This window comes from Parus major, chromosome 2, assembly GCF_001522545.3.
Source record: "Parus major isolate Abel chromosome 2, Parus_major1.1, whole genome shotgun sequence".
In the NCBI taxonomy this organism is placed as follows: Eukaryota; Metazoa; Chordata; class Aves; order Passeriformes; family Paridae; genus Parus; species Parus major.
In genome coordinates, this window is record NC_031769.1 from 77045775 (window position 1) to 77059352 (window position 13578).

General features: G+C 37.8%; 1 protein-coding gene across 1 annotated transcript in view; it reads left to right on the forward strand.

The window, feature by feature from the left end:
* MYO10 (myosin X) overlaps nucleotides 1-13578 on the forward strand; it is a 159225-nt gene that overhangs the window by 138950 nt on the left and 6697 nt on the right. The window contains exons 28-36 of the mRNA XM_015619332.3: nucleotides 2016-2111; nucleotides 5425-5518; nucleotides 6278-6333; nucleotides 7862-8004; nucleotides 8467-8661; nucleotides 9753-9910; nucleotides 11204-11327; nucleotides 12292-12589; nucleotides 13307-13514. Coding sequence (XP_015474818.1) covers nucleotides 2016-2111; nucleotides 5425-5518; nucleotides 6278-6333; nucleotides 7862-8004; nucleotides 8467-8661; nucleotides 9753-9910; nucleotides 11204-11327; nucleotides 12292-12589; nucleotides 13307-13514 — 1372 coding nt within the window. The remainder of the gene's footprint in view (nucleotides 1-2015; nucleotides 2112-5424; nucleotides 5519-6277; nucleotides 6334-7861; nucleotides 8005-8466; nucleotides 8662-9752; nucleotides 9911-11203; nucleotides 11328-12291; nucleotides 12590-13306; nucleotides 13515-13578) is intronic.

Sequence of the window (13578 nt, forward strand, 5' to 3'; positions counted from 1 at the left end):
TTCTCCCAGACTAGAGCCCCTACTTTGTCAGTAATGATTTCCAAGGCAATTTGGGGCATGTTGCCAAGTCTGTAGCTGCAGGCAAACCCAGAATGAAGAGGGTGGAATTAATAGACCCCGAGTATATTGAAATTCGCATGGGTCAAAGTTAAATCTTCTGTATGTATTTAGATTTTCTTTTCATGCTTTAAATAATTGTGGTAGTGTAGAAAAGTCTTTAAAATTCATATATTCATTAAAAAAAAAAAAAACAACCAGGTTTCTTAACCTTATAACTTATGCCTTGTTAACTGAAGTTCCTTAAGCCTAAGAATTTTACACTTCCTGAAGCATGCAGAAAAGAAATTTTCTACTGGATGGTCTTTTTCCTTCTAAACAATTTAGGATTATCTACCTAATTTAAAAATTAGTGTGCTAACATTAGTTGTCTCTTTTCTCTATAAAGTGTACCTAAGCTTTCATCCAAAGTAGAGAGAACCAGAAATGGTTAGTAACACTCAGTACCACTCTGTCTTGTAATCTGCAGCTATCCAATTTGTTTGTTACTTTAACAGAGACCTTAAACTAAATTAAAATCTATGATTAATCTTTTCTTTGGCAGTCCTGGCTTAAGCCTGATTTCAAGTAGGACAGAAAAGAGTTTCAGTGAGAATCCTGACGTGCTCCTAAAAAAACCAATGGGCTGTTGGCAGTCAAGTAAATCACTGAATAGAAGCTGAACCATATTTTTTTTGTTAAAACTAGATTTGACTCTGTCTCATGTACCAGAGCATTTATTTAGCATAATTTTCTAATATATTCCATCAATCTTTCTTTTTTGTTGTTGTTACCTCAGTGTTTCATAGTTTGTGCCCTATAGACATTCTTTGCAGCACGTACCATTAAAATTGTCAGACAAAGGTTACTGAACCTAGATTGCACTGTAGGTTCAATCAATGACTTTGTGTATAAATTAGCTAAAAGAAAGGGTACATGCATTTAAAGACCTGTGTTTCATAAGAAATAAACAATAGCTTTTCTGGATTATGTTAATATTTACCAAGTGCGTTCCTAATCTATAGTGCAAGTCACATATTTCACCACTCTCTATTAGGGAACCTGTTCAATAGAAAATATCTCAGGCTGATTCACTTAAAATACAGAACAGGGAGGTATTCTATTGGACACTGTTACAGAGAGTGAAGGAATCAAACAGTACAAAATTACAGCTTTTTGTATTGATAGAAGATAGATCATCCTCATGAGTCAGATATGCAGAGCTTGTATATATTTTTTATGGGACTGAGATTTATAAGAATAGTATAGCTGATAAGGAAATATAGCCACTTAAGGAAATAGTAAGCTTCAGACAAATACAGCAAAATAGCAAAAAGGAAAATAAGTTCATTTCTTAAGTTACAGTGAAATCTAATGTCATACTTTAATTATTGCTAAAATCTTCACAGTTGTTTTTTTATCAGTATTTAGATGTCCAAACTAAAAATTAAAAATACGTAATTTTTCAGCAGATGAGTGCTCAGCTTTTTCCAGAAGTCATGTTTGGAATTGTCTTTATGCTGACTCACAACCACATAGAATCACTAATCCAGGTTTTGTTTGTTTTCAGTTTTCAATCTTCAACAGCTTTCTTTTTAGGATTCCAAACATCACTTGGTTATGCAGTCAGTTCAGAAATACATCCATTTCTTAACTCAGTTATCTTTGCCTCTCTTGGAGTTTGATAATGCTTTGCTTTTTCTTTAGTTCTTGGTAAAATGGTAACAGAATGGTCACTGTGGTATAGTGACATTCATAGTAGTTTGAATATTTCTACTAAATAGGCAGAAAACACAGCTGTCGTTTGGCAAACTAATACCGGATCTGATAAATCATGTTGTGAGTTTTGCAAATGAACCTAATGAAGACTGACTGCTGTTGTTTAAAGTATCAGTAGTTTGTGAGCTTCTCAGCAGAACAGAATTTTCAAAATGTTGTGAATCTGTAATGCTCAATCTTGGTGTTTCCCTTTTTTTCAGAGAGATTGTTGATAATACAGGCAAAGAAAATGGTATTGATCTAATAATGAGTGATAGAACCTACCACTTAATTGCGGAATCTCCTGAGGATGCAAGGTATGAAAATCATCAGGCCTATCTTCTTTTCCTTTTCATTTCCTTTTTAACTTCTATGCCATTCTGACTTTGGCTTGTCACTAATTTGTTTGACCAGTGTCACAAAGTAATCAGGCTCTGTTAAACACGTTGCATTTAACACACTTTTTGAAGGGCTTGCTAAGGAGAAAACTTTGTGGCAGACAATTACTGGGAAGAGTCAGATAGCCAGTAAAAATTTGCTTGGAATTTGGCTGCTACCTTTGTGTCACTAGGAACTTTTTGAAATACAATTTGTCTGTAGACAAGCAGTCATTAGCCACTGATGCTGGATTGTGGATTAGCCTGCTGTGTTTAGATGCATTGATCAAATCACTATTTGAGACCCTGAAATGAAGCACTTTGTTCTTAGGGGTGGGATCTGTTTGTTTAAGCAGAACCTAAAATTTTTTCAGGTAGAAGTTATAATACATTATATTTTAGAGCAAAACTGTATTCATGTAAGAGTAGTGTGTAAGAGAGTGCTTCCCTTTCTGCATATTTTAAAAGGGTCTTACTTTTGTTGCTAAAGGATCTATATCTAACCATGGAGGAGGCAGGTGGGTGAGAAGCAAGTCTGACTTGTCAGATCAGTTGTAGAGCATTTTTTTAAAAAAAAAACACAACATGCTACAGTTCATGCAAGATAATAATATGCTTGCCTATAAAAATCAAGCATTTAAATAAAGGTAACTTAGTAATCAGAGCTTATTACCCTTTGCCTTGCTGCCCCAAGGCCAGAATACAGCGTGCCTTTGTCAACATCACTTGAGCTACTTTGTGCAGAAGCCTCAAAAGTTCTTCCATATTCTGTTCTTTGCAAAGGTAGAATGCCTTCCTATATCACAGGATCCTGAGTACAGATGTAGATGTACCAATGCAAAATATATCCTTATTTTTTTAGGTATCCTTGAAGTTACTCTTGAAATAATTTAGGAGCTTTCTAGCAGTTACTGTTAAGATTATTTTGGGATGTAAGCGTATTTTAAAATGAAGGCTTAGCTAAAGTCTCTTCTACCTGACTTGTGTGTGTGCGCCCTAGGGACCAATAAGCAATTACCAGCACACAGACTTGTCTGTTGCCATGCATCTCCTTAATTTCGTTCTTAAAGATGGAGAAGACACTATACACTCTTGCTGTGTACAATAGGAACAACAACCATCCAGACTGAATTACCTTTTATCAGTGTATTTCCTGTTTCTTTTTTCTCACTCATCCCAGAAGACTAAATGAGGAATGTGTAAGGATTTGCAGATGGGCATAAGTCAAAGCCTTGTTAACGAAACACTGTGGAAAGTGAATATCGGGCTGTGTTTGGTCCACATCTGCTATTGAAAAAATATTTTGTACCTGGACTAGATCAGGATCTGAGGTTGCTCGTTGTTCAAATTAAGTACAAAACTAAGAAAAACATGGCACAAGCTTCCAGAAGAGGAGTTACTATTATTGAAGAAGTAATGCTTCAATTGGCAGCCACTGCTGAGGGCTTGTTCCTTTCAAGTCCCTAACCTTTTTCCCCATTTCTGTGCTCTGGGACTTAGCTGAAAAACAGAGGAGGTCCTGAGAGGGAAGAAAGCAAAAATAAAGTCTGCCTTTGTCTTTTGCAAAGCGCCAGGATTCATTTCATTTTCACTGTTTACACAAAGATTAAATGAAATCAAGAAAACTCTGAACTGTTCTTTAAAATCCACCCATAAATTATCACTAGATGTGTATACAGTGCTATGAAGTCTTTTGTATTGAAATAGAAGTTTCACTTTAAATACATTTGCAATTCCTGAGCCCAGAAAGGGAAGCTGAATTTAATTTGTAGTAATATTTTGGTAGGTGAGGCTTAGTTTTCTTCAGTTTCTTTCCTTCAGTTTCAGCTTTTCTTCTGCTGGTGGTTCGTCCTCTCTAGATGACAGCTTCTCTGCTGTTTCTTGTGGCATTGCCTTACATCCAGCAAAGTGTTAAATAGAACTTCTCAGTGTCTCTGAGTCTTAAAAAACAAATCAGAACTAAATATGTTCTCATCTGCTTTATGGTCTGGCACTCTCAATCTTTGTTTTTCTTCATTGCTTGCACTGTTTCTAATAAAAGCATGAGCCAATAAAAAGAATTTAGGATATGGCAGGGATGGTACTGTTTGACAGCCTACACAGTTTTTCTCAAGCTATTTTAGCAGTTCAGTTTCCAGAATTATACATTTTGAGGGAACAGTTGGCTTCTGAATGCTGGAGTTAAGGAGGCAGCTCTTCAGTGTCCTGGGCAAAAATTCTGTGACTAAAAGTGATTACAGAAAAGATAACTTCATATTTAAGTCCAATAGTTTTGCAGTAGGTTGAGTGTTTCCTCAACCCCATGGTGGCAGGGGAGTCTCTGCAGGAAAGTGAGGAGTCTGTTTTAAAGGCTGGACTTTTTAGCCCTTTGAAAACTTGGCCCCAGGTGGTTTTCATTAGAATGGCAAATTCATATCTCAAAGAATGGCATTCAGGAACCTGTTGAACAGGCCAAGCTCTGCCCTTAGATTTCAGTGGGATTCCTTAGAGCAGTTGAGCTTTATCATATACAAGTGCCAGAAGGATAGAGGTTTCCCAGAAGCAGAAGGTGTGGTTGGAATAAAATCCATCTGCAATTGCTGCTCAGGACTAGGGGCTGAACCACTGGAAACCTCCCTGCCACTTTTCCTGTTGTGGATCTATACAGTGCCAGTGGAGTGGCACAAATTTGCTCATACTTCCAGCAGCCGGATTTTTCAGTGCTCCATAGGGAACAAAAATTGTAGAGGTATTTTCTTGGGGGTTTTTGTGCTTCTACATAGTTGTGCTTCTACAGAGGACTCAATGGACTTGGGTGGTCTCTGCAGAAGTATCACTGTAAGAAATTACTACCAGTCACGCTATCAGTGCAGCACAATTTATAATCTGAAGTTTGGGGTTCCCATTAAAGGCTTTGTGTGTAGCTGTCAATGTATTTTATTCCAGATGAAGCATGTGGAATCTGTTACAAAGACTCTCCAAGCACTCAGATGTTTCAGGGGGCTTAAGGCAGAGATGCCATTTAGTGTACAAGGTACTTTTTGTCATGAGGAAGGGTATGACACAAGGTTGGATGGGAGATCTGGAGGGGCCTGCTTGCACCCAGTATTACTTGAACTGACATAAAGCCTTGCTGCTTTTATGCCTGTTGACAAAGGGAATCTTAAGCAATTTCAGAAACCTGCAGAACCTGCTAGATCTCTGCAGAACAAAGGTGACAAAAGGCTTGTGCAGAGCCAAAATTTTACTTACACTGCTGCCTTTCTCTCCCCAGCCAGTGGTTCAGTGTACTGAGTCAAGTCCATGCATCCACAGAGCAGGAGATCCGGGAGATGCACGACGAGCAGGCAAATCCACAGAATGCTGTGGTAAGTAAATCTCAAGAACTTTTCAAACCAAATTTTTTTAGAAAAAGTGGCATTGTGGTGGCCACAACCTCTGAGAGTCACAACCTACTCTGGTGGTAGCTGTGACACTGGCTAGAGCTTCCATGTCCTTGGTCCCATAGCTGTACAAGTAGTGTAACTTGTGATTCCTCTCCCATCATTCACCTTGATGAAAAATGACTGTTGGTTTCGGGGGTGGTTTTTTCTGATCCACTTCCCTGTCACATCACAGTGTATGCTTGATTTTGAAATTTTGCAAAGATACTGTTAATGAGTAAATTAAAAACCCAAAATTTAAAAATCTGTGATTTCTCTGATCCTTCATTTACCATTCTGTAAAACATCCACTGGTAATTAGTAGAATACATTTGGAACCTAGTATCAAGCAAAGGAAAACAAAAACTTCTGCTTAATGGTTTTAGAAGTTTATTTTGAGAGGATGCCTTTATATTGGGATGGCAGTTTTCAGTGAAAAACTCAAGCATGTTTGGAAGCATAGAAAAGAGCAGTTTTTGAGCTCACTCCATCCTAACTACAAATAATCTTTTACTGGATCTATTTATCCAAGTCTCTTAGTTTTCCCCTGAGCAGTTTTAATGGTTAAGAAAAACTGATGCCCAAACCTGCAGTTCATTTTGTTTGATCAAAGCTGCTGCTTCTTTCTCCTGCTGCTCAGAAGAGTACTGTGAGTATGTAATAGTGAATGTCTTCCTCATTTTCTGGTTGGCTATTTGTTTATAGGGAACACTCGATGTAGGACTAATTGATTCTGTCTGTGCTGCTGACAATCCAGACAGGTAAGTCAGAACCATGCCTGGTGACTTTTTTTTCTCCCATCTCTAGCCAAAATCAGACACTTTATGCTTTAGTCTCTATATTCCACTGGCCAACCATGTATTAAAATTATTTCATTATTGCCTCCCTTTTCATAGCACTAAACACCACATGTTAAAACATGGAATAGGAGTGATGGTGTATTTTGAGGGGGCTTCAATAATTTTCATGACACTGCTTCATGCCTGAACTCTTCAGCTCCTAAAGTGATCCAAAATTGGAAGATTAGACATTTTTTTCATTTATACAACTAATGCTTCTGAAAAAAAAACAAAAACCAAACAGCTTATTTTTCAGTTCCTTAGTAATGTACTAGGCAGAAAATTTAATTTGTTTTTCTGTTCAGATTCTCCTTCATGAATGTTGTATTCTTCAGGAATGAAAATTATTTCTCCAGAATAAAAATATCTTATAACAAAGAATACAATGCAGCATAAAAACAACAAAAATGTCAGGTTATTCTTAGTTCTTGAAGAACTAATGGTGTTTAGGGAAATAAAAAGTAATCTGGATTCAGATTATGACTGGTTTATAAAGTTACTGGATGTGAGGTGTTATTTGAACTGTAGGGGCTCACTCCAGTTTCTCCTCTTTGTGTACATGTAAAACAGTAAAACAACTGGTGCTAAATTAGTGCTTTGTCCTTGGCCTGCCAAAACACTGATACCAGAAGTAACAGTGAGTTTACAAGCCCAGGCTTCCTAAACAATACAACACAAATGTCCAGAGCTTTCACAGTTTTAAATTATTTTTTTCTCCTGCATTAAATTAATGCAATAATTTAAGCATTTCTCTTGTAACCATTTTTCGCATAGATTTTTTTGTCTTTTTGGGGAAATTCATGTTATGTTTTGGGAGTTTGCTCCAGATGAAAAAAGGAATGGTAAAGGGTTAAAGCAAGCACTGTAGGCTGAGGAACCTGCCTGTCTGATCCAGAGAGCATCAGCACACTTCTCTTGGCTTGTTCTTCATGCTTCAGTGAATCCTGGTGTAGGATTGGGTAAAAGCCAGGCTCTCATTAAAAATAGATTGTATTCTCTGTGAATTGGGTTGCACTGCATTAAAAATAAAAGAATCCGTGTTCACACGCTGCTCTACTATAGACCTTTGTATACTGTTGCTTGTTTTAGCTAATGTAGCTACCAACTGAAGCAGACACTCTAAATAGGTCTGACCCTGAAACAGTTCTGATTCACATGCAAAGCTGATTAAAGTTTGGAAGTTTTTCTCACCACAGATTTATTTTGAGATATGACACTTTAATGTAAACTTCCCCCCTTGCATTTTGGTGTGAATGTCACATAACCGAGTCTTTTCAAATGCTTAGTATGTTTTTCTTTAGGTGATAACTAATAATGCATTAAAGGCAGACGGTATTTGTCTGGATAGAAAATGTAAACAATAAACAATTTTTATGGTTATGGGAGGGGTGAGGTAAACAGTATGTATGCTGGTTATAAAGGCTGTTTCAATTGTTGTTTATTTTCATAGACCAAATTCATTTGTGATCATCACTGCTAATCGTGTTCTTCACTGTAATGCTGACACTCCTGAAGAGATGCATCACTGGATAACCCTGCTCCAGAGGTCAAAGGGGGACACTAGAGTGGAGGGACAAGAATTCATTGTGAGGGGTAAGAACTGAGTGGGGCAGTGATAAAAAAGTAAATAACATCTGTTATGCTTTGAAGAGATTGTTCCCACAATACAATGTGGATAATATGCCAACATGATTAGTGTTGCAGCCTCAACTTTGTGTGGTGGACTTTACTCACAAATTAATACATTAAAATTAATTATATTCTGAAATTATATTCTTGCTGTGCTATGTAAGAAAACATTGTAATGATGACAAAAGTGTTTTCGTAAGTTGACGAGTTAATTCTTCTAGTGAAACATCAAAATTGAAAGGTATTCATATTATCTTTATAATTTCATTGTTTGAGAATTTTACTCGATGTTGTTTCATACGTGGACTTATCAATCCACACAATATTTTTATTGCTGTTGAAAATATACGACTAACTTTTAGCAACCTACTTTTGTCTAACTCTGCTCAAGAAAAAGAAGTGTGATTCAGACTGTGTCCTTAACAGGGTGGCTACACAAGGAAGTAAAGAACAACCCAAAGATGTCCTCATTAAAACTAAAGAAGCGTTGGTTTGTTTTGACGCACAATTCTTTGGACTACTACAAGAGTTCAGAGAAAAATGCTTTGAAATTGGGTACACTGGTCCTGAACAGCCTCTGCTCAGTGGTCCCACCTGATGAAAAAATCTTCAAAGAGACGGGTAATTGTTTGCTCTTGTTCAAGTATGCCTTCTGTCTTTCTAGCTAGTAATGACACACTATTATACTTAAAACAATGCATAAGAATATTTTAAATGGATTATTATGGGTGCAGTTCCATGAACAAATCAGTTCCCATGTCACTGAAGTGTTCTACAGGGAATTACTGGATGAAAAACAAAGGTAATATATAGAGGAGTAAAATTTGTTCTCACCAACATTCAAATTTTCACAGACTGACACTGCTGCCAAGTTACTATGAACACGTGTGCTTACACGTCAAAGACCTGGGGAAAGACATGAGTAGCACTCTCCTCATGCATTATTTTTTGTGCTGAGGAACTATGAGGGCCAGTATTGGAGCAGGTATAGGGAGATACAGAGCAGGAGTCCAGTTTGTGGTAAACTACAAATACTACACCTGAGTCAGCTCCACTGTGCACTTTCAGAACTGGTTTTCAACTCAGAAGCGTCTGTTTGCAAATGAGAAGCAACTGTTGACAGTCCTGTCATCTCATTAGGGTCACTGACACTTCAAAGAGGCTTTCACTAGAGAAAGATGAAACACATTTCCTTTTACTGAATGTGTTTCAGAAAAAGCCTATACAATGATGCAGAGAGAGAATTTGAACTGAAATGCTCTTCCTTTCATAGTTTCCACTTCACTGGTGGAAAATTAAAGACAGAGGAAGTAGTTTGTGCTTTATGTCTGTTTGTGCATGTGCCACGGACTATGAAAGGCTCTCGTGTACAAAGCAAATCTGTCTCAGATTTTCCTGTTACAGCCAGGACTGGAGAAGTAGGGCCCACAAGCTACAAGGACCTAAGAGTACTCCACAGTATTTAACAGTGTTGTCTTACAGTGATTTTTACTAAGATTACTGGGTAAAGCAGGGGGCTGTATGATGCATAGTTGTAGTCTGAGGGTACTCCTAGGTTTCTTTACAGGAGAAAATCCCCTTTAATACCACAGTATCTTTGTTATGATATTTAGTAACTCGCCCAACTTTAGTTCCTGAAAGGCTGCCAGCATGGTCTGGGATGCAGCAGTGGGTGTCTGCTTGTCTGATGACCAGTTTTGCTGTTGTGCCAGGTTACTGGAATGTGACCGTGTATGGACGCAAGCACTGTTACCGTCTCTATACGAAATTGCTTAATGAGGCAACTCGCTGGTCAAGTGCCATCCAGAATGTGATTGACACAAAGGCACCCATTGATACTCCAACTCAGCAGCTTATTCAGGATATTAAGGTAGGCACAAGTAGGATGGCGTGGGGTGAGTAAGAATGGTTCCTTAAATCTTTATTTTGGCTTTGCTATATTGGGTAATAAAGCAGAAAATTATGTTTTAATTATTCAGTGACATGGACTAAAATTCTGAAACCTGAATGTATTCTCTGACCTGATAAAGGAATTTCTGTCTAAACAGCAGAAGAGCAAACTTTGAAGTGCAGCTTGGAGGGCAGGAGGGATAACTTTTTTCCATTAAAACAATAACAAGTTTTACTGGTTTGTGTAACTTGACAGACGTGGCTACACCTGGCAATAGAGCACATTGTGCAGGTTCATGAGTTACCTGACATGTTTGGCTCAGTCCACAGTGAGCAACACACCAGGATTTGGACTAAACAGTTCTTCTGACTCTTTTTTTTTGTCATTATGGTCCTTTTCTTTTTTCATGGTAGCATGGGCTAAGCATCTCATATCTCTGTGTGATGAGAAAAACGTTCAATTTTTGCTTACTGTTTTATGATCTCATTGGAGACAGTGCATGCACAGCCAGAGAATGTCCTTCTGGAGATTTTTGCTGATGTGCATTTATGAGAGAGGAGTATGATTCTCACAAGAGACCAAAGAAATAGGCAAGAGGGGAGAACTGCTACTGATCTTTTCCCTCAGAGAAAACACCTCTTCCCTCATGGAAAAGAGGTATTAAGTTCTCGGTTCCAAGATTATGAATGCTGTTCTTCAGAGCAGGAGAAATATATGGAATTCAGGACTAATAGAAGACAGTAGTCAGACATGCATCTGTCAAACTTGGCCTAAGAAGAACAGTAAGAGCAGTATTTGGATGTCAGAGTGGGTGCACCAGGTTTACAGCAGCACTTTGGATTATTTTGTTTGGTAGCTGGTGCAGTTTTTAACTGTAAGGCCAATTAGTTATGATGGAGAAATACTTTCAAATTAAACTTGAATACAGATGTCATATTTCCCATTATGAATTATTGGAGTAAAATTAATATAAAATGAAAACACATTTCAAAAATCGTTATGGTACTTCATTTTGGTGTCCTGCAGCTCTGCTGTAGTTTGGTTTTCTTACTGCACAGATAAAATGAGCCTGTCCAAGGCCTGAGGTTAGCCGGTACTGAGCATTCATAGCCCACAGCATGCCATGGCAGCCACAGCATTCACAACTGGATTTCACACCAAATACTGTTGGTAACACTGATTGCTCAGTTTTTATAACCAACTTAAGGGCACAAAGCATTGCATTATTCTTAAAGCTGGACCCCAAATCCTGTTTTTTTCTTATCCCAATAGGAAAACTGCCTAAATGCTGATGTCGTTGAACAGATTTATAAGAGGAATCCTATTCTCCGTTACACTCATCATCCATTGCACTCACCTTTACTACCACTGCCATATGGGGACATCAATCTAAACTGTAAGTTTTCCAATAATAGAGCCACTTTTCCTTATGAAAGACTAAACAAGAGGATAGAATTTTTAAGTCTAAAATGAAGTAATGGTGGCAAAATACATGTTGTTAGTACAAATAGACAAGTTTCCCTGTTCTCTTTTGAGAATAGCAGTTTGCCTTGCATAGAGCCATGTGTTTGCAGTGTTCCTACAAGAGTGTTACAGAAGGGAAGGTTGCTATTGCTGTCAGCAATACAGCTAAGAAGACTGAGTTTGGAAAGTCTTGCACTGAAGTAAGCAACTTAATCTGATTCACTCAGTCTCCTTGAATCATATTCTCCTCCTCATATTATTGTTGCTTCCTACCCCATGTGGGAAGGTGCAACAGCCACAGCTTCCAATTGACAGGTATATGTTTTATCAGATGGGATAGGAAGCCTTATTTATGGGAAATAACATTTATGATTGTACATGGTTTTAAAAAGTAATGCTTTGTTTAGTCCTGAAATTAGTGTAATCATCTCTTTTAATCTTCTTGATTCAAACACTAATTTAGAAGTCTCTTTTGAATGAATGGTTCAGAGCTATTGATGATTGTGAACTTGGTGTCCTTAAAAAGGATTTGGTTATCTTAGTTTGCAACTGCATATTAAACAAGATATTACACAAGGTTCATCCTTGGGAGTAGGGTAGGAGGTTACTGTGGAGTGTGATATGGCACTTCAGCAGTGTAACTTGCTCTGAGAGAAAAACTCCATCACAAAAAACAATCAGTCAAAATACACCTTTTCAGTTATTAAATTTGGAACAAATCTCAATAGAAAATTAGCTCATAAAATGAGTTTGAATCATACATTTGAAATGGAAAATATAGATTCTAGTATCCTGCATAACAAGGGTCACAGAGTAGCATTAAGCAATTTCCACATTAAATGCTGTTTCTTTCATATCTCAGTCTGTGCGCGTTTCTCCTAATATTTCTTTCATAGTGCTGAAAGACAAAGGCTACACAACTCTTCAGGATGAAGCCATCAAGATATTTAATTCTTTACAGCAGCTGGAGTCTATGTCTGATCCCATCCCAATAATCCAAGGTATCCTTCAAACAGGACATGATTTACGACCTCTCCGAGATGAGCTCTACTGTCAGCTCATCAAGCAAACCAATAAAGTGCCTAACCCTGGGAGCGTGGGGAACCTCTACAGCTGGCAAATACTTACCTGCATGAGTTGCACATTTCTGCCCAGTCGCAGCATCCTCAAATATCTCAAGTTTCATCTCAAAAGGTGAGAACCTTTGATCTACTAAAGCACCACAACTTGTAATAGTGTTTAGATATCTAGAAGTGAGACTTAAAGATGTATTCACTTAGCCAATGCGGCATGCCAAACAGTGAATCTAAAAAGAAAATGTTATAGGAAAAGCGTGTGTGAGTTGGTCTGGATGGAATTACACACTCTTGAAGAATCAAGCAAAATGCCACAGAGTTGAAACCACAGTTTGGTAATGTTGGCAAAAGGGGCACTTCTGGTAACTGTATAAACTTAAATGACTTTCAGCCCATATTCCCGTGTGCCATTCTCAACTGTCCAAACCAACCTGTTAAAAATTCTTCATCTGTTTACCTTATTTCATGAGATATGCATCATGCATGTAAAAGAACAGTGTCATAATTAAAGATGTATTTGTGGTACAAACCTATGATTGCAAATCTGATTTTAAAGTATTAGTGAACATTAAATAATAATAAATCATTGTTGACAGTTCCACATTAACCAGAATGTGGAATTCCTCTTGTTGTGATGCAATGAAGGAATGCAGAGTGTGTTATTAGGAAAGTTAGTCCACTAACAAACTCAATCATTTAAAAGCTTTGTTTGTACTTGGAGCATGTGAATTAAATAGTGGATTTCTGGATACAGAAATACTCTCAGTGGGAAAAAATTCTCAAATAAGCAAACTTCACAGCCTGGCAGCTTAAAGTAATAAGCTTTGTCTCACAGGGTTCGTGACCAGTTTCCAGGAACTGAAATGGAGAAATACGCACTTTTTACTTACGAATCTCTGAGGAAAACCAAATGCAGAGAGTTTGTGCCATCACGAGATGAAATAGAAGCATTGATTGGCAGGCAGGAGATGACATCCACAGTTTATTGCCATGGTGGGGGCTCCTGTAAGATTACAATCAACTCACACACTACAGCTGGAGAGGTGAGAAGTGGTGACAGAATGTCTTTGGAACAAAATCAGTGTGTCCCTTTACATGCCAGTCCCA